Consider the following 27,995-nt stretch of genomic DNA (forward strand, 5'->3'; position numbering starts at 1 on the left):
CCACATGGATTGGAAGATATCAATATTTGAATGTGGGCCTTTAAAATGGAATCTTTAAGAAAGAGAGAAAAATAAAATAAAAAGTTGACCGAACCGAGTCAGACCGGATTGACCCGACCGGATCTACCCGGCCTGACCCAACCCACCTGAACTGTCGACAGGGGACAAAGCCCCACCATTTAGGCTGAGCCACACAAGGCCCATCACCCATGCCCACCTGCCCGGCTGGCCTAGGCACACGCAAGCCCAGGCTGCACAACAAGCCTAGGTACATGCAAGCCCAGGCCGCGCAGCAAGCCTGGCCACACGCAAGCCAGCCCATCACTCCTTATCCTAGCCATTAATGCACCAGGGGTCTTTGAGACCTTTCCTCGAACACTTTTTTCCTATAAATAGGAGGTGTTTTAGACAGGTTAAGGAGGGAAGAAAATTAGTGAAAAATTACCTTCACGTAGTCCTTGATCCCCTCTTTCCATCCATGGTTTTCTTATCCATAGGTTATGCTCCATTATTGATATAAAATTCCGTAAATACCCCTTCTTCACCACTCTTGCCATTCGGCCCAACCACAATGTGATGGGGATTTTGTATTTTTCTTTGTTTGCCCTTCTTTTTTAGAATTTCAAAAAATATTAAAAATAATATAAATGCATAAAAATTCAAATGGTATCAGAGCCAGGCTCGGTGGAGGAAATCGACCGTCCCGGGTCTATACGGGAATATCCTCCTATGTTTTACGGCAACAACAAGATGACCTTCCAACCGTGCAAGATGAAGAAGAGGCTCTCCATCCAAAACCGCCAGTTGTGTTGGGTCGTCTTCGGAAATTGCTCTACCAAGATTTGGGATCCGGGTGGATTATTTTAGTTTTATTTTTTCCTTATCATCCTTGAGGACAAGGACAATTTCAAGGGGAAAGGAGTTGTTACGTACCTAATTATATGGTTATTTATATATATTAACTATTATTTTATATTTATTAATTATTATATTTGTGTTGTGCGTGAGTTAATATTGAGTGTGAGTTAGTTAGGATAACTATCAGTGTTAGTGGGTTAGTTATTCAGATGTGGGAGGAGTCATGAGTTGTAAGTTATGTAACGGCTATTCAGCCCTATTTAATAGTGATTATGAATGAAAAGGCTAGCAGATTATTATCCCCTAAATTACCTCTTAAGAGTTATCTTAAGAAGAGGATTGGCAGCCTCCCAATTGTGCCAGGACGTCCAGTGGCTTCGTCTGTAAAGCCCCAAATTTATCTCTCTTCCTCTATTTCTCTCCCTGTAATTTCTTTTTTATTTTATTTTCTATTTCGCATTATCTTGCACGTATCAAATGGTATCAGAACCAGGCTCGGTGGAGGAAATCGACCGTCCCGGGTCTATACGGGAATATCCTCCTATGTTCTACGACAACAACAAGATGACCTTTCAACCGTGCAAGATGAAGAAGAGGCTCTCCATCCAAAATCGCAAGTTGTGTTAGGTCGTCTTCAAAAATTGCTCTACCAAAATTTGGGATCCGGGTGGATTATTTTAGTTTTATTTTTCCCTTATCTTCCTTGAGGACAAGGACAATTTCAAGGGGAAAGGAGTTGTTATGTACCTAATTATATGGTTATTTATATATATTAACTATTATTTTATATTTATTAATTATTATATTTGTGTTGTGCGTGAGTTAGTATTGAGTGTGAGTTAGTTAGGATAACTATCAGTGTTAGTGGGTTAGTTATTCAGATGTGGGAGGAGTCATGAGTTGTAAGTTATGTAACGACTATTCAGCCCTATTTAATAGTGATTATGAATGAAAAGGCTAGCAGATTATTATCCCCTAAATTACCTCTTAAGAGTTATCTTAAGAAGAGGATTGGCAGCCTCCCAATTGTGCCAGGACGTCCAGTGGTTTCGTCTGTAAAGCCCCAAATTTATCTCTCTCCTCTATTTCTTTCTCTATAATTTCTCTTTTATTTTATTTTCTCTTTCGGATTATCTTGCACGTATCACTTTGGCTCTCCAAGAATCCAAGCTCCATCTTTCCCAAAATCCAGCTTCAAACATTCATCTGGTCCTCCTTCAAATCCTCTCTATTCTCCCTCTTGTTAAGAAAACAACGCCAGGATGGCGATTTGCAAAAGAAAATGCAAAAAGAAAGCACACACACAAGAAAAGATTTACATGGTTTACCCCCAAGTAGGAAGGCTACATCCACGGCCGAGCGACATAACGATTTCACTACTTCTCTAAAGTAAAAATACAAACCCTCAATCTCACCCATCTCTTAAAGAGATAATACCACTTTATAGGAAAATCCTAACCCAAAAAGTACAAAACTGCCTCTAGAGACCCAAAATACCCTATTATTCTAGTTCATACTTGAACCAAACATTTGTCGAAATACATATCAAATCGAAGATCTCGAGATCCAAAGAACTCACCCATTCTGGCGTTTTTCGAAGGCAAAACAGCCTGCTAAAGAATCACTACACTTTCTAGATTGAGATCAGGCTTCACCAATAACACCTCCCCCACTTCTCTTGTTTTCCAAAAAACCAGTAAGTTGAAAATAGAAAAAAGGGGTTTTTACTTAATGAATTTCACTCTTCTTAAATTCTTTAGGAAAAGTCCAAACTATCCTTGATGGCCCATGTCTTGCCTCCTTTATTAGCCAATAGGATATATTTTATTTGGTACCCTTGTCTCTCTTAATTACGGTCTTACCCCTTGACTGAAGTGAGGCTATTAATATACTCTCACTTTGACTGAGAATTCTCATTGGGTCTTTTGACCATGATGAAGTTACCTTTTTGCCCATGCTTGCCACCCACTCTAGTCAATAGTCACACATTCACACTTTGACCATGGTACCATTTTTTTTTGCAATTACAGTCCTATCCTTTGACTCACCTCTTATTTACCATGCAGCCATTTGACCATTATGAAGTTACTTAAATACCCATGGTTTGACCCAAGAATAACCATGCAAGCCTATGACCAACGTATTGTTAATTACCATTTTACTCTTGCTTTGACACTAAATTTACCATACACACCCTAAAATTGATCTGCCAAACCTTTCTCTAATACCACTCGTTAGGGACGAATGCGCAAATACGAGGAAGAAAAGCAAGCAAACAATCACACAACACTAGAAATTTAATGTGGTTCAACATGGATCTCTACATCCACTCGAGGGAATCAAAGATTTTTCACTAAACCAGAAAAACTCTCAACACCACTTTCTACCTCACAATGTGATTTCCTCTTTGCTTGTGTCTAGGATTTTTCACACAGACAATATATAGAGAACCCTAAACCTTAATCCACATATAATTACAATTTTACCCTGTACATGTAATGGGCCCAAAATATGATCCAATTAAAAATACAAGCCCAATAATAATTATGTGGACCATTACAAAATACAAGACACCTAACAACAACACATTACCAGTATGGGTGTGTATCCCAAATCTCCTCTCTCAATCTCTCGTCTACCAATGCCTAAGCATTTTTGGTAGTACTGTTGGGTTTTTTTTATTCACATATCGGAGAACCCATATCAAGGAACATTTGGCCTTTGCTAGAGTATATGTTGACCTTATGACCAAACCAAGATCCCATTCTTTTAATCAAGCACTCTTAGCTCTCCAAGGCTAGCGCATTCTCCATAATAGTGAAGCCCTTTGGATTAGAGTCTTGAAAGGGAAATATTTTCCTAAGTCTTTCTCTCTCGAAGCCAAGAATAAGCATACTTGCTCCTGGGATTGGCAGAGTATCCTTACAAATAGGGATTCCCTTTTGCTTGGTCTTTGAAGACGTATTGGCAATGGTCAAACTACTAGAACGTTTGAGGATGCTTGGGTTTCTTCTCTTCCCAGCGGGCGCCTCTCTAGTTGTCATCCAAACAATAACTATGCTTTGGTTTCTAGCCTTATCCATTCAGTGACAAAGGAGTGGGATTCGCAAACCTGTTTTCCTCTAGTGAGGGGTTGGCTATTAGGTGCCTTCCTTTACCAACCTCAAATATTGAGGATAGTTGGGTATGGGCCTTACAAAAAGAATGGAACCTTTTCGGTCAAATCTGCTTATCTCGCCATTTTTAGGACTAACATTACTAGTCCTTCCCCTTCTTCCGATTTGTTTTGGAGGTGGTTATGGAGCTTGAAGCTTCTCCCTAAGATCAAGTTATTCCTATGGCCTGCAAGCTCTAATGCCTTTGTAGTAAAAGACCTCCTCTATCGTAGGTCTTTGGTGCATTCACCCTATTGCCCTTTTTGTAATAACACTAAGGAGTCCATAGTCCATGCCTTAGTCCATTGCCCTTTTGCATCTACCCTTTGGCATTTCTCGCCTCTCAGAATAGATACCCAACTTTTTACTGGTTCAAGCTTTAAGGATTGGATTTCCATTTTAAACGTTTTAGGCCAGAATTGCCAAAACATAGGGGATTTTACATTGCATTGAACTTCTCTTTGTTGGGAAATTTGGAAAACAAAGAACATATTTATTTTCAAGTTTATTCAACCCGATCTTCGTTGTCTAATGGTTTCTTTTTATTTATTTTTGGAGGAAAGTGCGATTGGTCTTCAAATACCTCCACCGCCAAGCGCTATACACTCTGCAAGACCTGTGTCCCCACTTTGGCCCCATTTGCCTTGTTTTTGTGTTTTCACTGATGGAGCATGGACTGCTAGCTCATGCAAAGGAGGTCGGGGCGTTATTTTGTTGGATTGTTCTGGATCTTTCCTTGTTGCCCGGTGCAAAGCATCGATTGGTAGTTCTACCACGTCACTTGAAGCTGAAGCTGTCCGTGATGCCATCCTTCTTGCAAGTAGTCTTCAGTTGCCTAGTTTGCAGATTCATTTAGACTGTCTTCCGATTATTTGCGCACTTCAGGGAATGCGTTCTACTTTGGACTGGGTATCGCAGATAGTGGTTGATGATATCTTGTCTCTTTGTAGTAGCTTTTCTTTTATTTCTTCGTGCATGTCTCTCGAGACCATGTTAGAAGAGCTCATCTTCTTGCTAAAAGAACTTCTAAGTTTAGTTTGTCTTGCTTTTGGTGGTCTCAACCACCCCCCATCCTCGAACATTTCTCAGCCGGCCTGGGTTTCTCTGCTACCGATTTCTTTTAATGAAATTTCTGTCTTTTGCCCCAAAAAACCAAGATCCCATTTATTCCATCTCCATCTAGTTGGAAGGTGAGGGTATCCTCTTGCAAGAGATCTGATATGAATGGTTACTGTCGCGGTTTCCAAAGTATCTCACCTCTGACAGTCTTCTCCCTAGTGTGCTACCTCCCGAAAGGAGTGGAAAGTGAAATCTACTGTTTCAGTAGATCGTTAAGATGGTGCTCCATCAAATTAGGTGGTTGAAAGAGGGGTAACTCCGAAAATGGTTAACTTTGTAGGAAGGTGGTGAATTGTTCTCCACCAATATGCCAAAAATTTGGTCGCCCGTGAATGATTTCGATGCCAACCGATTTGACACGGCTGATTCATGCCAAAACCCTAGAATCATTTAGTTTCTAGATCTGAGACCCAAAGCTAGGGTTCTTGGGACTGATTCTGGCAGATATGATCAAAATCAGTAAGGGGACCAATTCGATTTCCGATTCCATGTCTTGAGACGCTGCAAAGAACTGATCTTTGTATGAAAAAGGTCATACTTGTATAAACTGTGTGCCCAGGTACGTTCTTAGATCAATTGCATCAACAAGGGGGAAATGCAACAAAGTAATAGATGGGCCAAATAATGAACTGGGGAGAAGCTAATGTTTTCTAAACTAGATTGTTCAGAGATGGATTGATGGACTCAGTCTAGTAGAAAAAAGAGGACAAATCTGAGAGGGCAGCTGAAGGTAAGAGGGATGGACAGTCGGATAGACCCAAAAACATAAGGATTGATGAAATCTGAATCTGAATCCGGTATAAGAAAGAGGATGAATTTAAGTGTTCAGCTAAAGGGAAGAGGGATGAATGACAGAAAGACAATACCCAAGAACTACAGTTTGGGTTTTGATTGAATTGGAAGAACTAATGAAGTGCCAAAACTATAAATCAGGGCGGCTCCACTGCCTATATAGTAATGAATGTAATGGCCTTTCTTCCCTTTTTTCTGTATTTTCAGGAAGTGGGAGGGTGGAAAGAATGTTATAATAAAAAAACACAATGTACCTGACATCCTATAACAATAAGAGTACAGTAGTAGCAAGAATCCCACTTTGCCATCACCTCCATCCCTGAGAAAATTGACAGCAAACACACGCGAGTTTTACCACAGGGGAGGGATGTTACATTTGCACAATGTGAAAGTTTTGATGATGCCATAAGCCACTCTAATTTCCACAAGGAAAGATCAAGTATTTATTCTGTCTAATTTCCCCTCACTACATGGCTTGACTGCTCCATGGTCAAGTTAATGGTTCTATGGGTGCTGGTATCTTATTGAAGGTGTACACACAGACTCCCTCATTTTCTCTGTGGATGGCAAGGGTTCAAAGGATTCACTGCCCATCTCATATCGTTATTCAGAGACGAGGTGATGGTTTTACAACTTCTGGTGGTTTACCGTAAGTATATACACCAATACCTCGTTTCTTTCCTAGGCGACCAGCATCAACATACTGTACAAGAAGAGGGCATGGAGCATATTTGCTGTCTCCCAGACCAGCGTAAAGGACCTTCATTATTGACAGGCAAACATCCAGTCCAATGAAATCTGCGAGCTCTAAAGGGCCCATTGGCTGATTTGTACCCAGCTTCATCCCTGCATCAATGTCCTCTTTTGTTGCCACCCCAGTATAGAGAGTGAAGAATGCTTCATTTATCATGGGCATAAGAATCCGATTTATAATGAATCCAGGGTAGTCTTGAGAGCATATAACAGTCTTTCCAAGCCTGCATCCAAACAATCACCCACAAGTTCATTTGGAATACTGAGATACCAGAGATGATTTGGGAGTTTTGTTAAAGGAAAACAGATAGCCATAATGCTGAGAACAGAGTATTATGGGTACAACCCTCACCGCTCTGATAAGGTTTTCACTGCCACAAATGTTTCATCTGATGTGTCCGCACCTCTTATAATCTCAACCAGTTTCATGGTAGGAACAGGATTCATAAAATGCATGCCAATCACCTGCAATAATGAAACAATTATACTTCTAGTCAAAGATCCAATGACCTTAACTGCCGTAGAAATCAACCACTCCGTCCTCTCATCTCTTTGTTTTGAAACTAGAAACTGACTAAAGAGTGGTGTGTAAGAGAGTGCTGGATGAACAAGGCAGGCTAAAGGTTTTCTGATAATACATGGTAGTGAAAATATGTAAACTAGTGGGTGCAGACAATGAACCACTTAGGAGATAAAATTGGGGAGAAAAGAAAAACAGCAACAAGGTTCTGATCAGCCTATTCTCCTAATTTTGTTTCCTTTCTTCTCTTTTCACTACATCAAGAGGCTTTGATCCTTGGGCAATCAGAATTTGAAGCATTTACCCTCCATCCATGTATATCCATAATATACATGATCTTGAAATGTGGGTAAAATTTCAGTCTCCAAAATGTTAATTGTTTAACTGATTAACTGATGAATGGAGGCTTGAGTAAAGACAATGGAGGGAATGGTAAGGTTTCAAAAACACACAATTGCCGAGGAACTACTAAGCAACCAATAAATAAAATACGTTTTTTGAGAAGAAAAAGAATGGAAATTAACAGCAATACCTGGTAGGGACGCATAGTAGCTGAAGCCAAGCGAGTAATAGAAATAGAACTTGTATTAGAAGCCAAAATGGCAGAAGCCTTGGCAATTCTATCAAGTTGAGAAAATAGTTTCTTCTTAACATCTTCTGATTCCACAATCGCTTCAATGATAACATCCGCGGATCGAAAGTCTTCCAAATTCGAGGTAAACCTAAGACGTCGCAGAGCATCAGAGCCTACTTCCTGTTATGTGAATAAACTTGAAAAAAATAAAATCAGAATTCAAAGAGACAAGAAAACTGATCTCTTCCTCCTGTTACGAAGGTGTTTGGTCTTTGAACTAGAATTAAATTTCCAGATTCCAGTCCCGATTTCTTCAAACCTGAGTCGTGTTTGATCTAATCAAAGATGATGACAAATCTGGTCTCATTCCTATTGATAATACTAAGTTGTTTGAAGTTGAAGTGGAAAGATAAGACGAAAGAGTACCTTAGAGAGGTGGCCTTTGGCAATAAGGCGCTGGAGGGAACTGGAGATGGAATTTTTAGCTCTTCTGAGAGCTTGAGCGTCGGAGTCGTGAAGCCAAACATCGACACCCGCGACGGCAGCGATCTGGGCGATACCTGAGCCCATCTGCCCGCTACCCACCACCCCAATCGCCTTCGTCTCCGCCATCACCGTTACCGCTACCACCAAAAATCCAACTCTAACACCGATGCCTTTGTAGATAAACCCAAATTTTCGATGACAACGTAATTTTCATTGTCGTTTTCTAATCTAAAAGGTGCCTTACGGGCTACGGCTCTAGGTCAGAGCAGATAATAATAATTTACAGGGAAAATGTTCTCGGTCTCACACTCTCACCCCCTAAATGGCAGAAATACCGCCCTCATTTGTCTGTACGAGTGGGGCAGTTTGCTGCCCAGTTCCCAGTTCCTCTAACAAGGGGCTGAAATGACTCTCTACCCATGCCCAAAGAGTGGGTCCACCATCCCCTTCGACCTGGAAACGAGGTGTCCAGTTACCCTCTCGACCTTATGTCCTTACCTCTCACATTATATCAAACATTTGGTACTTGATGTTGGTACTTCAGATATAATTTAGGTGAGGATACCTTTGAAAACTATGTTTGGGATTTCTTTTACGATTAATATTAGGAAGTAACAACACTACTTGGGTCTGGTGCGGCGCGGTCCATGCATCCAGACACTAAGCTGCGTAAAATGACTGCAACACCCCCATAAAAGGCAGAAATTCCTGAGGGTATTGTGGGTCATTTTACATGACCTTGTGTCTAGATATAAGGGCCGTGCACCACACATGACCAGGTTAATATTATCTCAAATTGAATATATTTTCAAGGGAAAGAGAACGACATTCGGTCGTGCCAAACATGCCACCCCTACACGTTGACACGGGGACGCATCAAATGACCGTTGCACCCCCCTACGCCCTAACAAAGGGGAGTGTGAAATGACCAGGGGTGTGGAGGTCATTTCGCACACCCTTGTGTCAGGGTGCAAGGCAGTGTGTCTGGCACAACCAGGTGGCGTTCTTCATCCTTTTCTCCACCTCTGATGCTCCGCCGAACTCCTTTTGCACAATCTGTGCCCACCCCCGCTTTTCAACTCCAACGCTACCATGGCTACTGTGCAACACCTCTCCCTCCTATTCGCTCTGTTCTCCCTGTACCAAGTTAGTATTCGGTACAGTATTGGTATAGACATAACTGAAAATACACCATACTGTGCTCCGCCCCACTCCTTTTGCACAACCCATGCCCACCCGCTTTTCAACTCCAACCCTACCCTTGCTATTGTGCAACACCTCTCCCTCCTATTCCCTCTGTTCATCTTGTACCAAGTTAGTATTCGATACGGTACTAGTATAAACATAACTAAAAATATACCATACTATATTGATACCATACTAAATACTTGTACCGAATCGATTCGATACAGTGGGATATATGTGCAATGTACCGTACCGATTGATATCCTTAACCCCCAGCCCCAAACCCAATAACGAAGACCCTATGTAAAATAGACGAGCTACAGAAGTACCTTTTCCAAAGCTTGATTGTAAGGAGGTTTTTGATATCATTTTTCATTTTCATTTTTTCATGTGTTTGGTATCACTTTTGAAACTTGTTTTTTATTAAAATAAATCTTTTTTTTTTATAGAAAATTAAAATAAATCAAAACACCCCCAAAATGATAATAGACTCTGGATCATGATCAAAATCTGTTTTTCCTTCATTCTTTTTGCTGTTTAATGAGCATGTGCTCATATGACCCAAATAAGAGGGGTAAAATAGACAATTTCTTTTACTTTTAGAAAGGCAAGCCCCCTCCTCCTTCTTCTTCTTCCAACAACCAACGTAACATAGAAATAGAAGGAGAATTAGGCATACGATTGGATCTATGATACGATCGTGTTGGTAGATGACATCGGAGACACGTCGACTGGGGAGGTGGCAGTAGCTTCTAGAGAGATGGATGGGGTGCCACACCGATCTACCAGGAACTGTAGACGACCAAAAGCCTTAGATGTTTATGAGTAATGCAACAGCTGGCAGTAGTAAGGAAAGCATGAAAGCCTAGGACAGAGTTTGTTAGTAATGAGAGGAGCTGGTAGCTTGTGATAGGTTAGGAGGTATAGTGGATGTCAGAGAATATTATAACCGTTAGAAAGATATTATAAAAAGGGTGTAGAAAGGTATGAAACGGAAAAGGAAAATATTATCTTCCAATCTCTCGCTTCTTCTTCTTCTTCTTCTTCTTCGTCTTCTTCTCTGGAGGTTCTAGCCCTCGAAGCTAGCTATTCCCTGGTTCGCATCATTTTTGGTGCTTTCATTGAGAGAACATGGCCGAGGGAACTCGCCTCTGCCAAATGGATGACTCCATCAAGAACTTAGAAACAACAGCGACGGCTCAAGTAGAACGGCTGGACTCCCTCCAGGGCGCCGTTGAGGAGCAACGACGCACCATGTCTGACCTGGTGCTTCGTTTCACGACGATGGATGGTCGTCTAGAGTAGGCTCTACGTCTCAACTCACCGACAGTAGATCGACGATCCGGCTTGCTGGGGCTTCCCGGTGCCTCATCGTCCACCACTCCGATTACTGCTCCGATCCAAACTCGTACAGTCCGTTTGGAATTTCCCAGATGCGATGGTACTGATCCACTTGGCTGGATCTTTAAAGCCGAAAGGTTCTTTGATTATCATGGAACTCCGGATGAGCAGAGGCTGTTGGTGTCATCGTTCCATATGGACGGGGAGGCGCTCTAATGGTTCCAATGGATGTATCATTCAGAGCAGTTTTCGACATGGGCTACATTTTGGTCCATCCGAATTTGATGATCCTTAAGCTGCGCTTGCAAAGTTAACTTAGAGCACTGCGGTGATGGAATATCAGTCTCGGTTCGAAGTGTTGGCGAATCGCATTACCAATCTTCCACCCAAGTTTTTGATCAGTTGTTTTGTTTTCGGCCTGCGATCGGATATCAAAAATGAAGTTATGGCATTCCGACCGGCGACCATGGCCGAAGCAGTGGGATTAGCTCGCCTTCAGGAAGCCAAACTTTGGGAGGGACGATGATCCTTCACACGGGCTTCACCATTGTCGTCACGATCACCGCCATCACCCACTCCACCGGTCAATTCGAAGTTACCTGTGCTTCCAACCCTTGTCTCCTCTGTTCCGATTAAGCGTCTCATGCTAGCAGAGATGTAGCAACGGAGAGAGAAAGGTTTGTGTTATAACTCCAATGAGAAGTTCTCACCGGGGCACCGATGCAAATCTTGACGGCTATTTCTCCTCGAATACAATGACAATGATGCAGCCGACATTGAGGTAGATACCCCTATCAGTCTTGAACTCGATGGACCACCCTATGATAACCAGTTCACCACCACCGAGTTATCGTATCACTCCATGACAGGTATAGCACACATACCTTCATCCAAGGCAGAGTGGCACGCTATCTAGGATTAGCCGTAGAAGCAGCTCCAAATATTACGGTAATGGTTGGCACTGGTAGCAGATTGATCTGCGAAGGACTGATTTCCCAACTCCCTTTGAAGATTGCAAATTACACCGTTTCGATGGATGCTTATGTCCTGCCACTCTTCGGTGCCAATCTCATCCTCGAGGTTCAGTGGCTCACTCAATTGGGGCCGGTTACATTTGATTATGGCTGGTTGACGCTGGAGTTCCATCAGAATGGCCAGCAAGTTACTTTGATAAGGGATGCAAGCCAACGCCCAACTCAGTTGCAGTCCCATGCTCTGCGTCACATTCTGACCACCCACTCCTAGGTAGCCTTGTACAAATTGGAGCTACCACAACCTACAGAGCCTGCAAGCAAGTGCACAGATGCTGATCTCTCTACTCTATTAACCGCATATGATACAATGTTTCATGAACCGCAAGGATTGCCCCCCTTGCACCAACACGATCACGCAATTCACTTGATCCCAGGGACATAACCAGTGAATGTGCGGCCGTATCGGTACCCACATTTCCAGAAGGGTGAGATAGAAAGGCAAGTGGCTGAGATGTTATCTACGGGTGTGATACGCCCCAGTACCAGCCCCTTCTCTTCACCAGTTTTGCTAGTAAAAAAGAAAGACGGTACGTGGAGGTTTTGTGTGGATTACCGTGCACTCAATACGGTGACCATGTGTGACCGATTTCCCATACCAACCGTGGATGAACTGTTTGATGAGTTGCATGGGGCCCAGTTCTTCTCTAAGTTGGACCTACGATCGGGATATCACCAAATTCGTGTGCGCGCGGAGGACGTGCCCAAAACGACGTTTCGTACGCATGATGGCCACTACGAATTTATGGTAATGCCCTTTGGTCTCACTAATGCCCCTTCTACATTTCAAGCCATGATGAATTCAATTTTTTCGGCCCTACCTTCGCCATTTTGTCCTAGTTTTTTTTGATGATTTATTAGTCTATAGCCCAACTTGGGCAGCCCACATGCAACATTTACAAATGGTGCTGGATACGTTGATGGCGCATAAACTATATGCCAAAAAATCCAAGTGCGCCTTCGGGCAACAGTCCATTGAGTATCTGGGTCATGTGGTATCGGCCCATGGGTTGGCGGTTGACCCATCTAAGATAGCTGCTATTTTGTCGTGGCCCAGCCCACGTAATATTCTAGAGCTCCATGGCTTTCTTGGGCTTTCGGGCTATTACAGACGTTTTATTAAAGGTTATGCCCACTTAGCTGCCCCACTAACAGATCTATTAAAAAAAGGGGCTTACCAGTGGTCTGCAGAGGCCCAAGAGGCATTTTCACAGTTACAACAAGCTATGACAGGTGCACCAGTTTTAGCCCTACCCAATTTCTCTTTACCTTTCACTATTGAAGCTGATGCTTCAGGGGTAGGGATTGGAGCAAGCCTCATACAAGAAGGGCATCCAATTGCTTATTTTAGCAAGAAGCTCTCACCAAGAATGCAAGCATCATCTACTTACCACTGAGAAATGTATGCTATAACTCAAACTGTCACATGGTAGCGACAATACCTGCTGGGGTGAAAGTTTTTTATAAAAATAGATCAAAGGAGCTTCTGCGAGCTCACGACACAAGTCTTCCAGACTCCCAAGCAGCAAGAATGGCTATCTAAGCTGGTGAGGTACTCATTTAAAATTACTTATAAACCTGGCCGTGAGAACCAGGCTGCTGACGCCCTGTCCCAGATGCCTGATACACCTCCCTCCCTCTTTGCTATTTCTGTGCCCACCTTTACCTTCTTACCAGAACTTAAACAAGCAGTGTTGCAGTCCCCAGAACTTACCCAAATCTGTGAAGGCCTGGTTACTACACCACAGTTATATGAATGTTACACTCTTAGAGATGGGCTCCTCTTCTATAACCAGTGGCTAGTCATTCCATCGGATTCTCCCCTGCGATACTCCTTTTTCCAGGAATACCATTCTTCCCCTCCAGAAGGGCATGCCGGGTATCTTCGCACCTTCAAGCGCATTGCCGTAAACCTCTACTGGAAAGGCATGCGCTCAGATATTAAAGGGTTTGTGGCTGCATGTTTAATATGCCAACAGATGAAGGCGTTGCACACGTCTCCAGCAAGGCTCCTTCAACCATTGCCCATTCTGGATCAAGTATGGGAAGATGTGTCGATGGATTTCATTACAGGGCTGCCCTGCTCACGTGGGAAAACGACGATCATGGTGGTTGTGGACCGCTTAACAAAGTATGCCCATTTCATTCCATTGCCAAGCAACTACACAAGCCTGCGTGTGGCTGAGGCATTCATGGCAGAGGTTGTCAAATTACATGGATTACCACGTTCTATAGTCAGCGATAGAGATCCATTATTTTTGAGCTCCTTTTGGCATGATCTCTTCAAGTTACAAGGCACCACTCTTTCGATGAGTACGTCGTATCACCCGCAAACTGATGGCCAGACTGAGGTGGTTAACCGATGCCTCGAGATGTATCTCCGCAGTTTTGTTTCTAATGAGCCAACACAGCGGGTGCAACACTTAAGCTGGGCCGAATACTGGTACAACACGGTCTATCATTCATCCACTGGTATCACCCCATTTCAGGCGTTGTATGGTCGATTACCTCCGTCCCTGCAGAGATACATACCAAGTTCCTCGCCCAACTCGACAATGGATGAAGAATTGTAGACACGTGACGCCATTATCCGCAATTTAAAGGTGAATTTGGCACGGACACAGGCTCGAATGCGTGCACAGGCCAACAAGAGGAGAACAGACAGGGAATTTTTGGTGGGCGACTGGGTTTTTGTCAAGCTCCGGCCTTATAGGCAGGTCTCAGTCGCACTGTGCCTCAATCATAAGCTGTCTAAAAGGTTTTTTGGCCCATTTCAAGTGGTGGACCGAGTTGGCAAGGTGGCTTATTAGCTGGATCTTCCCCCTGGTGCCTAGATTCATCCTGTCTTTCACGTCTCAGTCCTTAAGCCTTGTGTTGGTCAGCCAGGTGCAACACTACAGCCTATACCTCCAATTTTGCTATCGGACCAAGCTTCTCCACGGCCCATAGCTATTCTACGGTTTCGTTTCTTATGACGGCGTGGTTCAGAGGTCCGGTAGGCCTTGGTTCAGTGGCAAGACCTTCCACTTGAAGAAGCCTCTTGGGTAGATATTGTCACCCTGCTCCGTCAGTTCCCTAGTCTGAACCTTGAGGACAAGGTTCCTTTCGCAGGGGAAGGCAATGATACGATCGTGTTGGCAGATGACATCGGAGACACGTTGACTGGGGAGGTGGCAGCAGCTTCTAGAGAGATGGATGGGGTGCCATGACGGTCTACCAGGAACTGTAGACGACCAAAAGCCTTAGATGTTTATGAGTAATGCAACAGCTGGTAGTAGTAAGGAAAGCATGAAAGCGTAGGACAAAGTTTGTTAGTAATGAGAGGAGCTGGTAGCTTGTGATAGGTTAGGAGGTATAGTGGATGTCAGAGAATATTATAACCGTTAGAAAGATATTATAAAAAGGGTGTAGAAAGGTATGAAAAGGAAAAGGAAAATATTATCTTCCAATCTCTCACTTCCCTTCTTCTTCTTCTTCTTCTTCTTCGTCTTCTTCGTCTTCTTCTCTGGAGGTTCTAGCCCTCGAAGCTAGCTATTCCCTGGTTCGCATCAATCTACGGTATTTTCCAGATTGCTTATGGAGCCACTTCACAGGTTCATAGCAGCACTCTTTTAAATGATACAGCTTCTCCAGGGCATGCTCTATGTACTTAACTGGATAGAAAGCAGGATGAACCAACTTGAAACAATTGAAATCAAGTGTTGGCTCTTCAAGGCACCCATTCTGAACCAAGGAACACCTAAAAGAGAAGTTCATTTGGAAATCTCTGCAACTCAGGAAAATCAGGAGGGCCAATGAAGGGGACTAAATCCAAATTACGAGAGAACGCTGATCCACTCTTCAAAATGAAGTGACCTTCATCTTCTTTATAGTAGAAAAAATGTTCCTTGAAATCCAGAAGCGCACAGCTGTAATCAAGTTCCAAGCACAAGGCGGAAGATCGCCCAATACAACATAAAGGGAGTGAAATCTGTTGCTCTATGGCCCTCTATCCCACTGATCATTTGAAGGATCCATAAAATAGTTTAAAGTAGGATCTTCATAAGAAAGCCCTGAGTTGATTTGGGGAAGAAGATGGGTGAAGAGAGAATCTCTTCGTCCACCACTTAAAAAATGTTATGAAATTATTTACATATAGGTAGTTACCAAACGATTTCTCATTCTATATTCTTTTATGTCTGGTAGCTACCAAACAGTTTTTCATTTTTATCAAAAATGACTTATTAATGACTCTTTTTAAATAGAGCATAATGAAAATGAAAAATGATACCAAAAAGGCCCTAAGTATGACCAAATCGAATTGATTCATTGATGAAGGAGAGAGGGAAGAGAGAGAGACAGTGATTGTTCTTCATACTATGAGGTTCACTGTTCTTCTTTCTCTATTGCTCCTTTTTTTGTCCTTTCAAACCCTTTTCACGACCATCATCACCACAGAAAGGAGCTTCATATGATGACACCCATCCTTCGCCACCTGGGTTTTAGGAATTGATATCGGCTAAAGTATTTGTCTCAACTGATATCAATTCGATACTAATCTAGAATTCTAGATTAGCTGTATCAGTCAAGAACGGACAGTTTTACCCCTGATTTTCAAAAAAAAATTGGCTTTTAGTTACATTTCTACCCTTGATCAGTACAATGTATTAAATCGACCAGGAATTGGTATCGGCCTCTACCGACACTAATATGAATTGCCTCATCCAATAATGATTCCTAAAACCATGTTTGCCATTTGATTTGACGACAACACCCTTCCTATTTCTGTCTAAATCTAGCTACCTGTCAGAAATCCCCTCGCACTCTAGACGAGCTCCTGAAAACCTATGGAAGAACAACACAAAGAAATTCAGCAATATGGGAGGGGGATTAGGTAAGGTATGATCGATATGCTTATCGGGAGTTGCAGTCTTGTTTTTGATGGAGTATTTTTAGGTTACCGTAATATCTTTACCACTGTCTATTGTTTGTAAAATTTTGAAATAGGAGCAGCAAATTCTGGCCCTCCCTGAGCCCAAAGAGGGTCTGGGCTGAGATACCCTGGCCCTGAGGGCTGGTCAGGACTAGAAATTTTTGGCCTTGAGTTAAGGTCAGGTCGGGCCAGGGTTAAGTCCTTGGGCTAGCCCAGCCCAACTCAGCCTTATCTTGTTTGATAGAAGTGATAAACTTTTAAATCTTGTGTTGAATTTGATGGGATCATCAATAACTGAAAATAATACATCAATTGAATACGCATTTGAAAAGTCGAGTAAGATCTATGCAATTGCTTTATCCTCATATTTTGTTGAATATATTCTTACATGTATGCTCCTATGCCTCAAGCATGAATTTAACTAGTTGTGTTGCTTTCTTCAAAATTAATTGATGCAAAAAACACATTAGATTGATTTTCATATTATGGTCATGTTATACTTGGACAACTATGACAATCTTATTGCCATGTCATTTGTTCTACAATTAAAACAAAGAATCATGATATGATTAGAGGAATGCATCATCATCCATACTAGTAGAGATTCTACAGAGTGATTATTAGATGTGTTTTAATCTGGAACTATATAATTTTGGTATTACTTTGAAATTTTGGTTTCCTTAGATTATTGTTATTGATGCTTTCAATTCACTGCTATGTGGAAAATGTTAATTTACTTACAATCTATGTGCTTCTTCTTCTCCCTGGTTAGGGCCAATCAAGGTTAACCTTGCTTTCGGTTCAGGATTAGATTTTTTAGTCTCTAAGTCAGAGCAAGGCCGGGCATGGGCCAAGCTAAGGGGACTCAAGGTTGGACTGGGGTTTTAAAAAGCTTAGCCCAACTCGACTGTGTTGCAGCCCAAATAAATGGTGAGTGTAAATGTCTCAGAAAAGGCAATGACAAGCAACAATGATAGTAGAATTATTTGTTTGGTCTCTCTTCAGTAAGTTTATAGTGGACGAAAAAACACTTGATCAATTAGAGGAAGGGTGGGAGAGAGATGAACACCACAATCACAAACTCCATCGGGATGTTAGGGTAAATTTAGAAATAAAATAGGTTTTGTTTCAACTTTCAACCGTCAGGATCTATGCAGTACAGCCCATCCGTTGGGTGTCCCTTGGCACTCCCTGGGCGTTGGACTCCCTAGAGAGGATCTCGATGCAAGTAAATGACTCTTTTGGGCCCACCTATTTTGATCGTTGTGATGCTTTTTTGTCCTCACATTGATTGTTTTTTTAACATTGGTTTCTCCATCTCGGCCTCTATCCCCTTCTTCCTCCATGAGGTATGAACCTCTCACCATGTGTAAGGGTATTTATGTAATATCCCTTCATATGTTCTAATATAATCCTACTTGTATTAATACTCAGGCTATGAGGGGCAATCTAGTAATTAGCCCATCTGACCTAAACCCTAGTTTTCCTATAAATACTAGTTGGAGGCAGCAGTTTGGGTATTCCAAATTAGATACTCAGGGTGTAATGCTTTAAGCATCCTTGTGCTTAAACCCTAAACCCTAACACCATTTACTCCTCCCCTTTCTTAAAACATTTGCATTCTGTGTCACAAAAAGGTTGGACCCAAACAGCATCTACCATTCCTTCACCTTGACCATTGTATCGTGGCTTTCGATCAGCAACAACAACTGTCTTCCTTCTTCGCCTGCACCGCCCCCTTCGTTCCTTCTTCGCATTCCCATACTACAGCAGCACCACTAGTTTGACTGTCATCACCATCCGGGAAATTTCAAAGAAGTGAAGGATGAAGGCCGAGTTTAAGTCTTGGACTACATTAGAAAAACAAACAATGACTAAACTCAGTGAACTTCAAGTGACTTTGGTTAAAACATGAATCTCATGTGATTCGGATAAATTTGGACAAAGTCTGGTCCTTTTTTTATTGACCTACTTTACATTACTCTTGACTAGGTTTCACAATTTTTTTACTCAAACTCGGTAAACTCAGCCTAGTCAAAACCATGTTTTCCAACTATCATTGCTATTGATACTTATTAGACATAGAATAAGTTTTGAAAATCTTGCGTCTCAAGTCTAGATAAAAACCAGAGTGTCAAAAAACAAAAAATGAACCTAACGATTCTTTTTTCTTATTACTAATTTCAATCCCAAATTCAACTAACACAAAGTGACATGGTATTGAGCATACCGCAACATTCACAAAGATCAATTTGTACCCATTACGCCCAAATCACCAAAAGTCCCAGAAAAACAAAATAAAAGATCATAATCCAGTACTAGTGGAGAGGGAGGGAAGAAATGGTAGAAGTTTCAAATGAATATCAACAGTTCAACACCAGGGCTCTGATTAGATTGATTGGTGATGAGTTGTTTGACGAAATACTCGAAAGATACTAAAATACAATGATTGATAAAACTTGGGCCGACCCTGGGCTGAGATGTCCTAGCCCAACCTTGGGTTAGGATGGGCTTGGGCTAAGCCCTAGAGAGCCCTGGATGTGTGAGGATTTTCAAAAAACCATGCCTAACCTGGTCTTGTTGCACCCCTTATTTTATATGCTTAAGAGTATATATTCAATTTTTTGTTTATTTGGGAAGTTATTTGTGTAGGGGAAGGGGTTCGTTGGTTGGTGCTCCATTCACTTTTAGGGGTATTTTAGGGAGAGAAACACAAAAAATGTAGGGGTAGTTTTGACAATTCGTCAAATAGGGGGATTTTATTATGTTTCTGTGGTCTGGTGCTTCAAACCATGGATTCCTTTACCTGTTCGACGGATCAGAAAACATTTTTCCTTTTGTGTATTTAAGAATTTGGACTTATTTAAGTGTTTGAGAGTTTGAGTACTCAGAACCTTTAGGACGTGTTTGGTTCGTTGAATCAACTGGTGGTGTATCAATGGGTACATGAATCTGAATTTAAAAAACTGTTTGGTTCAAATTGATGGTGAGCAGATTCGGATTCATAAATCTGAGTGATTCTATTCTGTATAGGTGAACCCATATTTGATTCAAGAAAATCTAACCCTATTATAGATACCTTTTTTGTTTGTGAATCTACTATGATACAATATCGGGATGGAGAGAATCAAACGAAACCATCCCATTAATTTAGCGGAACCATATACAAGTTTTGGGATCATTTAGGAAATGAGATGGTTCCGGGATTGGCATCCTTGGGATAACCATTCTAATGACACATTAACGCCCTGTTTGACACCCTTAGATAAAAAAAATATATAACAGCCCCGCAAGAGTAGAAAGAAGCTGGGATGGAGGGAAAGAGAAAAGATTTTTCTAAATCAAAATTAATTCATTCCATAAATATCAATCGTGGGGTTGGCTAGGTATATATAAAAACCCAAAAGAGTAATGGATATAACTTCTTATCACTATGAACTAAGAAGTTGTAACCTTTTTTTTTTTTTTTTTTAATTTCTTCTAATTTTATTTTCAAAAATTTTTAATGTAAGGGTATAAAAAGGTTTTAAAAAAATTGAAAGTAATTTACTGCAACATTTATTTGAAATGATATGATTAATGATTTACCTAATCATCTTAAAAGGGTAAAAAAGTAAAATTATAATAAGTTGCCATGAGTAGTAGACTCTACTAAGCACTCTTAACAATGTTTTACTTTAAATAAATAAGCAAAATTATTATAACACTTATTAGCGTAAAATAACTGACAATGAATTTTTCTCCTCTCAAGTTCCTGCCCGGTCAGGTTCGTAGGTTCCTCTCATAGGGAAGGTGAAAATGACGATCTCACCCCACTCAGGTAGTGTGTTCGGGCAGGGGGTGAGGTCGTCATTTCTGGTCCCCTATGAGAGGAACCTATGAACCTGACCGAGCAAGAACCTGACAGGAGTTAAGTCGACTAACAATAGGGGTGGCCACCAATAAAAAAATAACAATAGGATTCTTGTATAAATTTAGACTCTAGAGTCTAGACATGAGACCCATAAATAAAATAATAAATTTTGTGCATCCATCCCGCTTTTTGGAGTTATAATTCAACCCGTTACAATTTCAACCAAAAAAAACTCAATCCGTTACAATCAGAAAAAGGGCAAATTAGATCTGAGGTATCCAATGTTTAAGAAAATGATACTTGGGGTACCTTATATTTTAAAAGTGACATTGGGGCATCTTGTGAATCATTTTTGTTCACAAATACTTGGGATAAATTATTATTTTATATTCATGAAAAGTGTTTAGCATGAGATGTTCAATGAATGTGATGTATTGGGATATTATGGTATGTTTTTAATTCATATTGTTGTCCCTAAAATGTTAAAGCAAGCGTGATATGGAAACGTTTCATTTCAGCCAACCCAATCGACTATTTTGAGTAACAGTCCATAAATTCAACGACCATTAATTCCATTTACTTGTCGAGTGGTTACATAATTCAACGCCCATCAGTTCTTCTCCTTATTTCGTGCAACTCAACATGGGAAAGAAGGAGTTCGGTTTCATGCAGCTACATCTTCTCCTTATCTTTCGTCGGTTATGGATTTTAAAGCTGCTCAAATGGCCAACGGTTACAACTAAACTCTTTCTGTAACTCTACATGACAATGAAAAGTCTACGCTTGAAGTGTAACTAACGGGCAAACACTGGCCAAGTTTGCAGTGTTGAAAGTGACACTGCGGAAGGATCTCAATAAATAGAGGGACCCCTCCCCTTGATGAAAATCATGTTTTCAGCCTTGGGAACGATACTCTTCTGCCCACTTTCTAACTTTTGAGTATGTGTGAGTCCTCCCTCGACCAACCTTGGCATTCTGTCGAACCCCCGTCTCGAGATTTGTGCTACCATCTCTCTATCTGCATTCCGAGTAACCAAAGTCTGCATTTTATACTTTGAAATCACACTTTTCTCGAGGTTCCGAAGAACCAAATTCTTCAACAGAGAGAGGCAAGTCGTTTGTCCATTTCCACCTGAGCCAGGAGATACTCTAGACTTTGTTTTTACATCAAGTCCATTTTTTCTCGCTTTTATCTCGTTAAGTTCGATTTCAGGTATACGTTTCTCCATTGTTTTTCATTTTCAGTAGAATGTGGACTATTAAAGTAGTTTGTTTTAGTATAAACAATAGTGTGTAAATGTGAAGATAATGTGTATAGTTTTCTTTGATGAAATCGATGCATGTTAACAAATCATATATTAGCTTTGCTTGTTGGTATAGGATGTGTTATTGTGGGAGAATGTTCGAACTTTAACATCTAATAAAAAGATCGGTTTAACTAGGTGAGATGGGTATGTAACACTTTCCCATGCTCGTAATCTGATCTCTTACATTTATTATGACCAAACCATATGGAATCATGTGGAGCCCTTTCCATACACCATGGATGGGGCTACCCCCTTTTTGGGTCCTAGACCTGAATCCTAGGTGATGACTCCTTTTATTTTATCATACTAATTATGCTCATCCCAAACCCTCATCGCTAAGAAACTCCGAAAACAGACCCGCCCGCAAGACGGAAGAGGAACCCCACTTAGAGGTCACGATACCCACACTTGGCAAGATGTCAGACATCAAAGTGGGCATGTATAGGGCTTTGTTTGCCACACCTCCACTGGTGGTTTCTTCTCCACCCAAGGATAAATATAATTTATCCTTTTTGTCTTGTAAGTTGTGTCTACATCTTTATCTCTAGGGAATCCATTGCTTTTGCATCTCCCCTAGTCAGGAAGACTTTGTCATTGGCATGTGAGATAGTATGGTCATACTCCACTCTTTAGGTTCTGGTACTTTGTATCCAAACCTTGTGTATCACATGTCGTTTCGCTAAATAAATTTCTGTTTACTAAAAAAAAAATTGTTGATGTATATGAGAATCTTGTTAATGAACTCTTGTAGATGTCAACAAAATAATGAATGGGTTCATTATCGAGGTGGCTCACATTCATTTCTAATGAAATAAGAGGTGGATTCCTACGACTATGGAGCATCATCTCATGGGTATATAATTCACACTAAGATGAGTACTATACACTCAACTTGAGTATATTTTGGCCGACACTAATGGACACGACACTCAAATGACCAAAAATATTAGAAGTCTAATCTCTCACGAATGAAAATGAGATACAATATAGTCCTGTGTGTGTGTGGATTGATAGATTCTGATTAATATTATAAAGGTGAGAGGGAAGCTTAAAATGCAAGGTACCATTGCAATTTATCACGCATATTTAGGCTCTCTTTGGTATAGTTTATATTTCTACTTATCTAATGTAATTGAACACTTTTGCTACTTATCAGTAACTAAAGATTCCAGTTATATAGTGACATATAAAGCCAATCTCTGTTTAAATGCCTCCAAAGATGATCATCATCACCTTAAATTAAAAGTCATAACTAATGTAGACTTTCTATCAGTTTCATTAAGCTATGAATAGTTTACCCCCCGAATAAACTAGTCCTTCTCAACTACCTGAGAATAACTCCGAAAGTAATCCAATAATCATTTTGCTTGGATACAAACACTATTTTAATTCCATAACAAATATCTGGTCAATAAAGACTTTTATAGCCTAGCTTATGAAAAATCTTTCCATAACTTCAATCTCCTCAAAACATGTCATACTTGAAAAGAACATTTCTTTTCATCACCACGACCAGATTTTAGTATACTGAATTGATATAAGTCTAACATCTTATTTTATGATTTCTCACAAATTTAAATGTAAAGAAATAACTGACTAAATCAAGATCCAATACATATGAACAATTATGACAAGAAAGTATACTACGCTCCCACTCAATTCATGATCCATCCACCTTCCGATCATAGCCAAACAATTTGATCATTTGATCAAATCGGATGTTCTGGTATGTAGAAGCTCACTTGAGATCAACAAAAGGTCTCAATGGCTTGCACTCCTTGTTTTTCTTCTATAAGAGAAATGAAAATCCATCTAACTACTGCATGTCAATTTCTTCTCAAGATATTAACAATAGAAAGTAGTTTTAACATTATAATATCAGATCTGTGACTATCACAATGTGCACCTATTAATAATGAAATCCGAAGAAATCTTATCATAAATACTAGTGATAAAGGTTTTATCACTCTCCCTCTAGGGAATGAACCTTTTGCTACCAGTCTTGCTTTGGAGTTTGCTACTCTCTCAACCACATCTTTCTTCCTCTTATAGATCCACATACATCCATTGGACACGTCTTGCAGTGAATCAACAAAAATCTAAACCTAAATGGAATGAATAGCGTATATTCCAAAGTGATAAGCTTCAAATCAACTGGGGATGTGCATTTGAATCTGAAAAATCAAATACAATGTAGAACTTTACTATGTGTTGTGACAAATTCTGACTCCGCAGTTCACCTGGTCAGGTCGTCCTGCACATGTAAATCACAAGAAAACAAAGAAGTGCCGGCCTGAGCTGGTTAGTACACTCCGATGCCTAAGTCAGAGTTTGCAACAGATAGAAATCTCAAGCTAGGGAGCTTAAGCAAGAAAGAGTGAATTGAGTCCCATACCTTAGCTTGGCATGACTATTTATAGCTCTAGGATACTAAACGGTACCCAAATTTTACCTGTTTATAGATGATAATCTTGGTTTCATGTCGTCCTTGGTGGCATGATCTCTGGTCGACACGTGTATGATCTGGGGTCATGCAGAAAGTGTGACTAGGATCACGCGAGAGGCATGACTTTCACCTGACCGGAGTCTCTGGCTGGGTTGGGTCAGAAGACCATTCTGGTTAAGTGGGGTTATCCCGAGGTTGATATCCCGACCTGAACTCTGGGTGGATGAGTCGGGACTGGTCCAGTCTGCCACGTGTAACTCGGAGATTGGCTATGATTAGTTATGACCTATCACTATGAATTCTTCCTTCTTCATGAGAAGGGAATAATACATAGGAGCTACAAAATATAGTGAGATATAAAATTAGGTTTAGCTGGTACAATTAAAAGTTGGCCAAATAACGAGTTTTCTATGATCATTAGATTTTAATCCTCTTTAAGGTGTCGCATATAACATTCCTCTATAGAATTAGAAACCTTATAATGCCACTTGGCATCCAAGAAGTAGCATCTTTCTGACCTAGATTCCATCTTATTTGTTAAAAGCATATGCACGAAAGCTACGCAGTCCCCAAACTTAAGAAAACATAGATTAGGCTTTCGCCCATTCATAATTCCAAAGCCCCTGAGAAATAGACTTAGTTAGAATCATGTTCAGAACATGTACTGCTATTTCATAGACCCACTAAAACTGAGGTAGCTTAAAGTAGTTAAGCTATGCTCGAATCGTGTTTAATATGATTCGATTTTCTTACTCTATGATGTTCCTAAAGCATACAAAATTTTCAAAACTCTTTGACAAAAATATTGGAGTATTTCACATGATTTACAATACGATATTTAGAAGAAATTTTATAAATAAATGAGAAAATTAAAAAATTTTGTTTCAAAAAATACTCTCACTTTGGAAGATCAACACCAAACGAAATTTTTTTGGAAAACACAATTCACATCCATTTAAAATCAATATAAAATTATAAATGTTCTCATAACCATCAACATGGTTATGGTTGTTGCCCCCTTAGCTAGTATGATGAACCTTCACAAAACTTTCCATTTGGTTGCAAGGGGAATTAAAGGAAAGGAAAGTGAAATTTTCATACTTGAAAAAGAAATTTTTGTAATCATTACCCCATGTGACAATATCACTAATTTCAAATCATTCCATATTTGATTATTAAATTCTACTTTACTTTGCATCCATTTACCTTCGATTTAAAATATAAAATAAATATTACATGTAAAATGTATCATTACTAAATATGGTAAAAAATATAAGTAGTTTATACAATCATATGGGGTATTGATTACAAAAGTTTCTTTTTGAGGTTTGAAAATTTTTCTTTCCTTTCCCTTTCATTCCCCTTGCAACCAAACGGAGCCTACAATAAATTCCAAACATGCATGATGGAAGTTGAAGGCCACATATCATGTGGTACTTGGTTATACCAACTTATCTGACTTAGTTAATTAGAATGTTTCATGACCTTCTAGCTTCTTTCTCAAAGAGGCTAAGCAATGCCGGCATTTCAAATCAAAGTAGTTTGATAAACCACATAACTACACTTTAAGCTTCTCTCATAGCCTACGAGTGTGAATTGGAACAACTCAACCATTACATGTACAACTTAACCTATAGGAGTTCATTATGCTCGGGTTGGTTGATTAAACTAATTCTGTCTATCATATAGACTTCCAATATTTTTGGTCACTTGAGCATCATGCTCATTCCTATAAGCTAACACAGGCTTAACTAAAGTACATACCTATTGTTATGGAGTGGATCATGATGTCATGAGATGGTTCCTATTATTGTAGTGCACTCCCACTAGTTGTGTCCACTTCCTACCTCATAAGAGATCAATGAGTGTAGCTCGTCTCATCGATCAACTCAAACATTATTCTATTACGAAACCTCTACACCCACTGACTACAAGAGGTCATGGTAACTTTACCCATCAGGAATTCTCGCATTACTCATTGTGGGTTGGCATGTGCGTGCCTGTTCATTGTCTTCTTTGACGTCAATTTTATTTTTTTATGGGTCCTAGACCCTTATCTAAGCGGTGACTCCCTATATATTCTCTCTCTATTTTTCCAAAGAGGTGAGGATGATTTCTACTTGTTTTTAAGAACCCGAGCATTTTTTCCTTTCTCGGTAGGGGTTTAGATTCATTGTTCACACAACAAGAAGGGCGAGAGTAAAAGTAACTAGAGCTAAGGGGTTAATGACCTTAACAAAAAACCCTAGGAGATTTTCTCAAATCAATTCACAAGAGTTTTATAGTCATCAAGCTCAACTCCGATGTTGATTACAGAAGTATTGTATCTAGAGATGTATGAATCGCATATGGATCATATGTGAATCAAATCCATGTTCTTGACTATCCATTTGCATCTCTGAATTGTGTAATCCGAACCATCCAACCCTGACATGATTCATTTTCAATCCATTACCTCAGTTGTCTTAACTCTTTTTCTTATTCTCTAACATGTGTCAAATCTTTAGGAACCCTCAAGATGATTAGCTACTTAATTTTCCATTATTAGTTTGATATCTATTCGAGTTGAATAAATTCTTTTCCAGATCCAATCCACGGTGACTGATTCCATTACTGATTCCGATCCCAAACTTACTAGCTATCCTTATCCAATGTACAATATTTGCATCTTACATGTCATATGTCGACACGTGTCCAGATCAAATAGTTAAATATCCACCTAATAGGATGCTTAGCACTAATAAGTGTATCTCCCACTCTCGTTATCAATTTATCATGTTTGGATGACTTTTAAACCAAAAAATCAAATCATTTGATTTGACATCTAAGACTCCTTTAGGAGCAGCAGCTTTTCCTCATCAACCCACCTAGATTTTCCACCCTCTCGAAAGAAAAAAAGGAAAAAACTTTCCCACCTACATTATAGATTAGATGGTACGGATTAATATAGATTTCTTTAAAAGGAATGATTAGATTAAAATTAAACACATAATTAGTCAAACCATTGTATGCCAAACACGTGTCTACTACATTATAGGTTAAATCTTACCCAGACAGAAGACACCAAATCAGAGTAGCACAGGTCAATACCTGCCATTGGCCAAACTTTGAAAAAACCTGCTTTCCCTTTATTCTATTATAGGTAGGGTTTTCATGCACGCGTATACGACAGAGGGCAGGTTATGATTTGTCAAATAGGGGGTTTCAATTATGTCAAGGGTTGATGAGTCAAATAGGTGTTTGAATTAAAATTAGGCTTGTAAACGGATCGAATTCAACTCGGATGTGATTGGATTCAGATATTTTTGTACAATAGATTTGGATGTGGATTGAATTCGGATTTTTCATCATCCATTTATATCTTTATCTTGTGTAACCTAGACTTTCCTTTCCATAGGGGATATAAGTCACTCTCAATCTATATCTCTTAGCTCATGATTCTCTTTTTCTCATATTCTAGAACATGTTGAATCTTCAAATACCCTTGAGATTATTATTTAGTTAATTTTTTATTATTAAGTATTTGAATTTTTATTGGAATATTCAAATTTTTTTTTTGATATCTCTAAACAAAAACAGATGTGGATCAAATTTGGATTTTCGATTATCCATTTACAGCCTTAGTTTGGATTATTTCAGGATTATGATGTGTCAAATGGGTGG

At 40.1% G+C, this 27,995-nt stretch overlaps 2 protein-coding genes across 3 annotated transcripts; one reads left to right on the top strand and one right to left on the bottom strand.

Annotated features, from left to right (window-relative positions):
• Positions 1 to 6,347: 6,347 nt before the first annotated feature.
• LOC122641006 (3-hydroxybutyryl-CoA dehydrogenase) lies at positions 6,348 to 26,078 on the bottom strand. 2 transcript variants are annotated; one of them, XM_043834320.1, is made up of 5 exons: positions 26,074 to 26,078; positions 8,198 to 8,412; positions 7,730 to 7,951; positions 7,030 to 7,142; positions 6,348 to 6,901 (listed from the first exon to the last, which is right to left on the bottom strand). In XM_043834320.1, exons 2-5 carry the CDS (start codon positions 8,381 to 8,383, stop codon positions 6,532 to 6,534), a joined length of 891 nt encoding a protein of 296 aa, XP_043690255.1. In that variant the 5' UTR covers positions 8,384 to 8,412; positions 26,074 to 26,078; the 3' UTR covers positions 6,348 to 6,531. The 2 variants fall into 2 exon arrangements, with proteins under 2 accessions (XP_043690255.1, XP_043690254.1); XM_043834319.1 differs by lacking the exon at positions 26,074 to 26,078 and having other exon boundaries at positions 8,198 to 8,428.
• On the top strand, positions 12,735 to 13,211 carry LOC122638673 (uncharacterized mitochondrial protein AtMg00860-like). The gene has a single exon (XM_043831526.1). The coding sequence runs from the start codon at positions 12,735 to 12,737 to the stop codon at positions 13,209 to 13,211; it is 477 nt and encodes a 158-aa protein (XP_043687461.1).
• Positions 26,079 to 27,995: the final 1,917 nt, after the last annotated feature.

The sequence above is a fragment of the Telopea speciosissima genome, chromosome 9 (assembly GCF_018873765.1).
Source record: "Telopea speciosissima isolate NSW1024214 ecotype Mountain lineage chromosome 9, Tspe_v1, whole genome shotgun sequence".
In the NCBI taxonomy this organism is placed as follows: domain Eukaryota; kingdom Viridiplantae; phylum Streptophyta; class Magnoliopsida; order Proteales; family Proteaceae; genus Telopea; species Telopea speciosissima.

Coding starts and splice junctions, on each gene's coding strand:
- LOC122638673 (XM_043831526.1), top strand. CDS start 12,735: ATGGCGCATAAACTATATGCCAAAAAATCCAAGTGCGCCTTCGGGCAA.
- LOC122641006 (XM_043834320.1), bottom strand. CDS start 8,383: ATGGCGGAGACGAAGGCGATTGGGGTGGTGGGTAGCGGGCAGATGGGC. Junction 7,952..8,197: donor CCAAAGGCCACCTCTCTAAG/GTACTCTTTCGT, acceptor TTCACATAACAG/GAAGTAGGCTCTGATGCTCT. Junction 6,902..7,029: donor GTGAAAACCTTATCAGAGCG/GTGAGGGTTGTA, acceptor GTTTGGATGCAG/GCTTGGAAAGACTGTTATAT.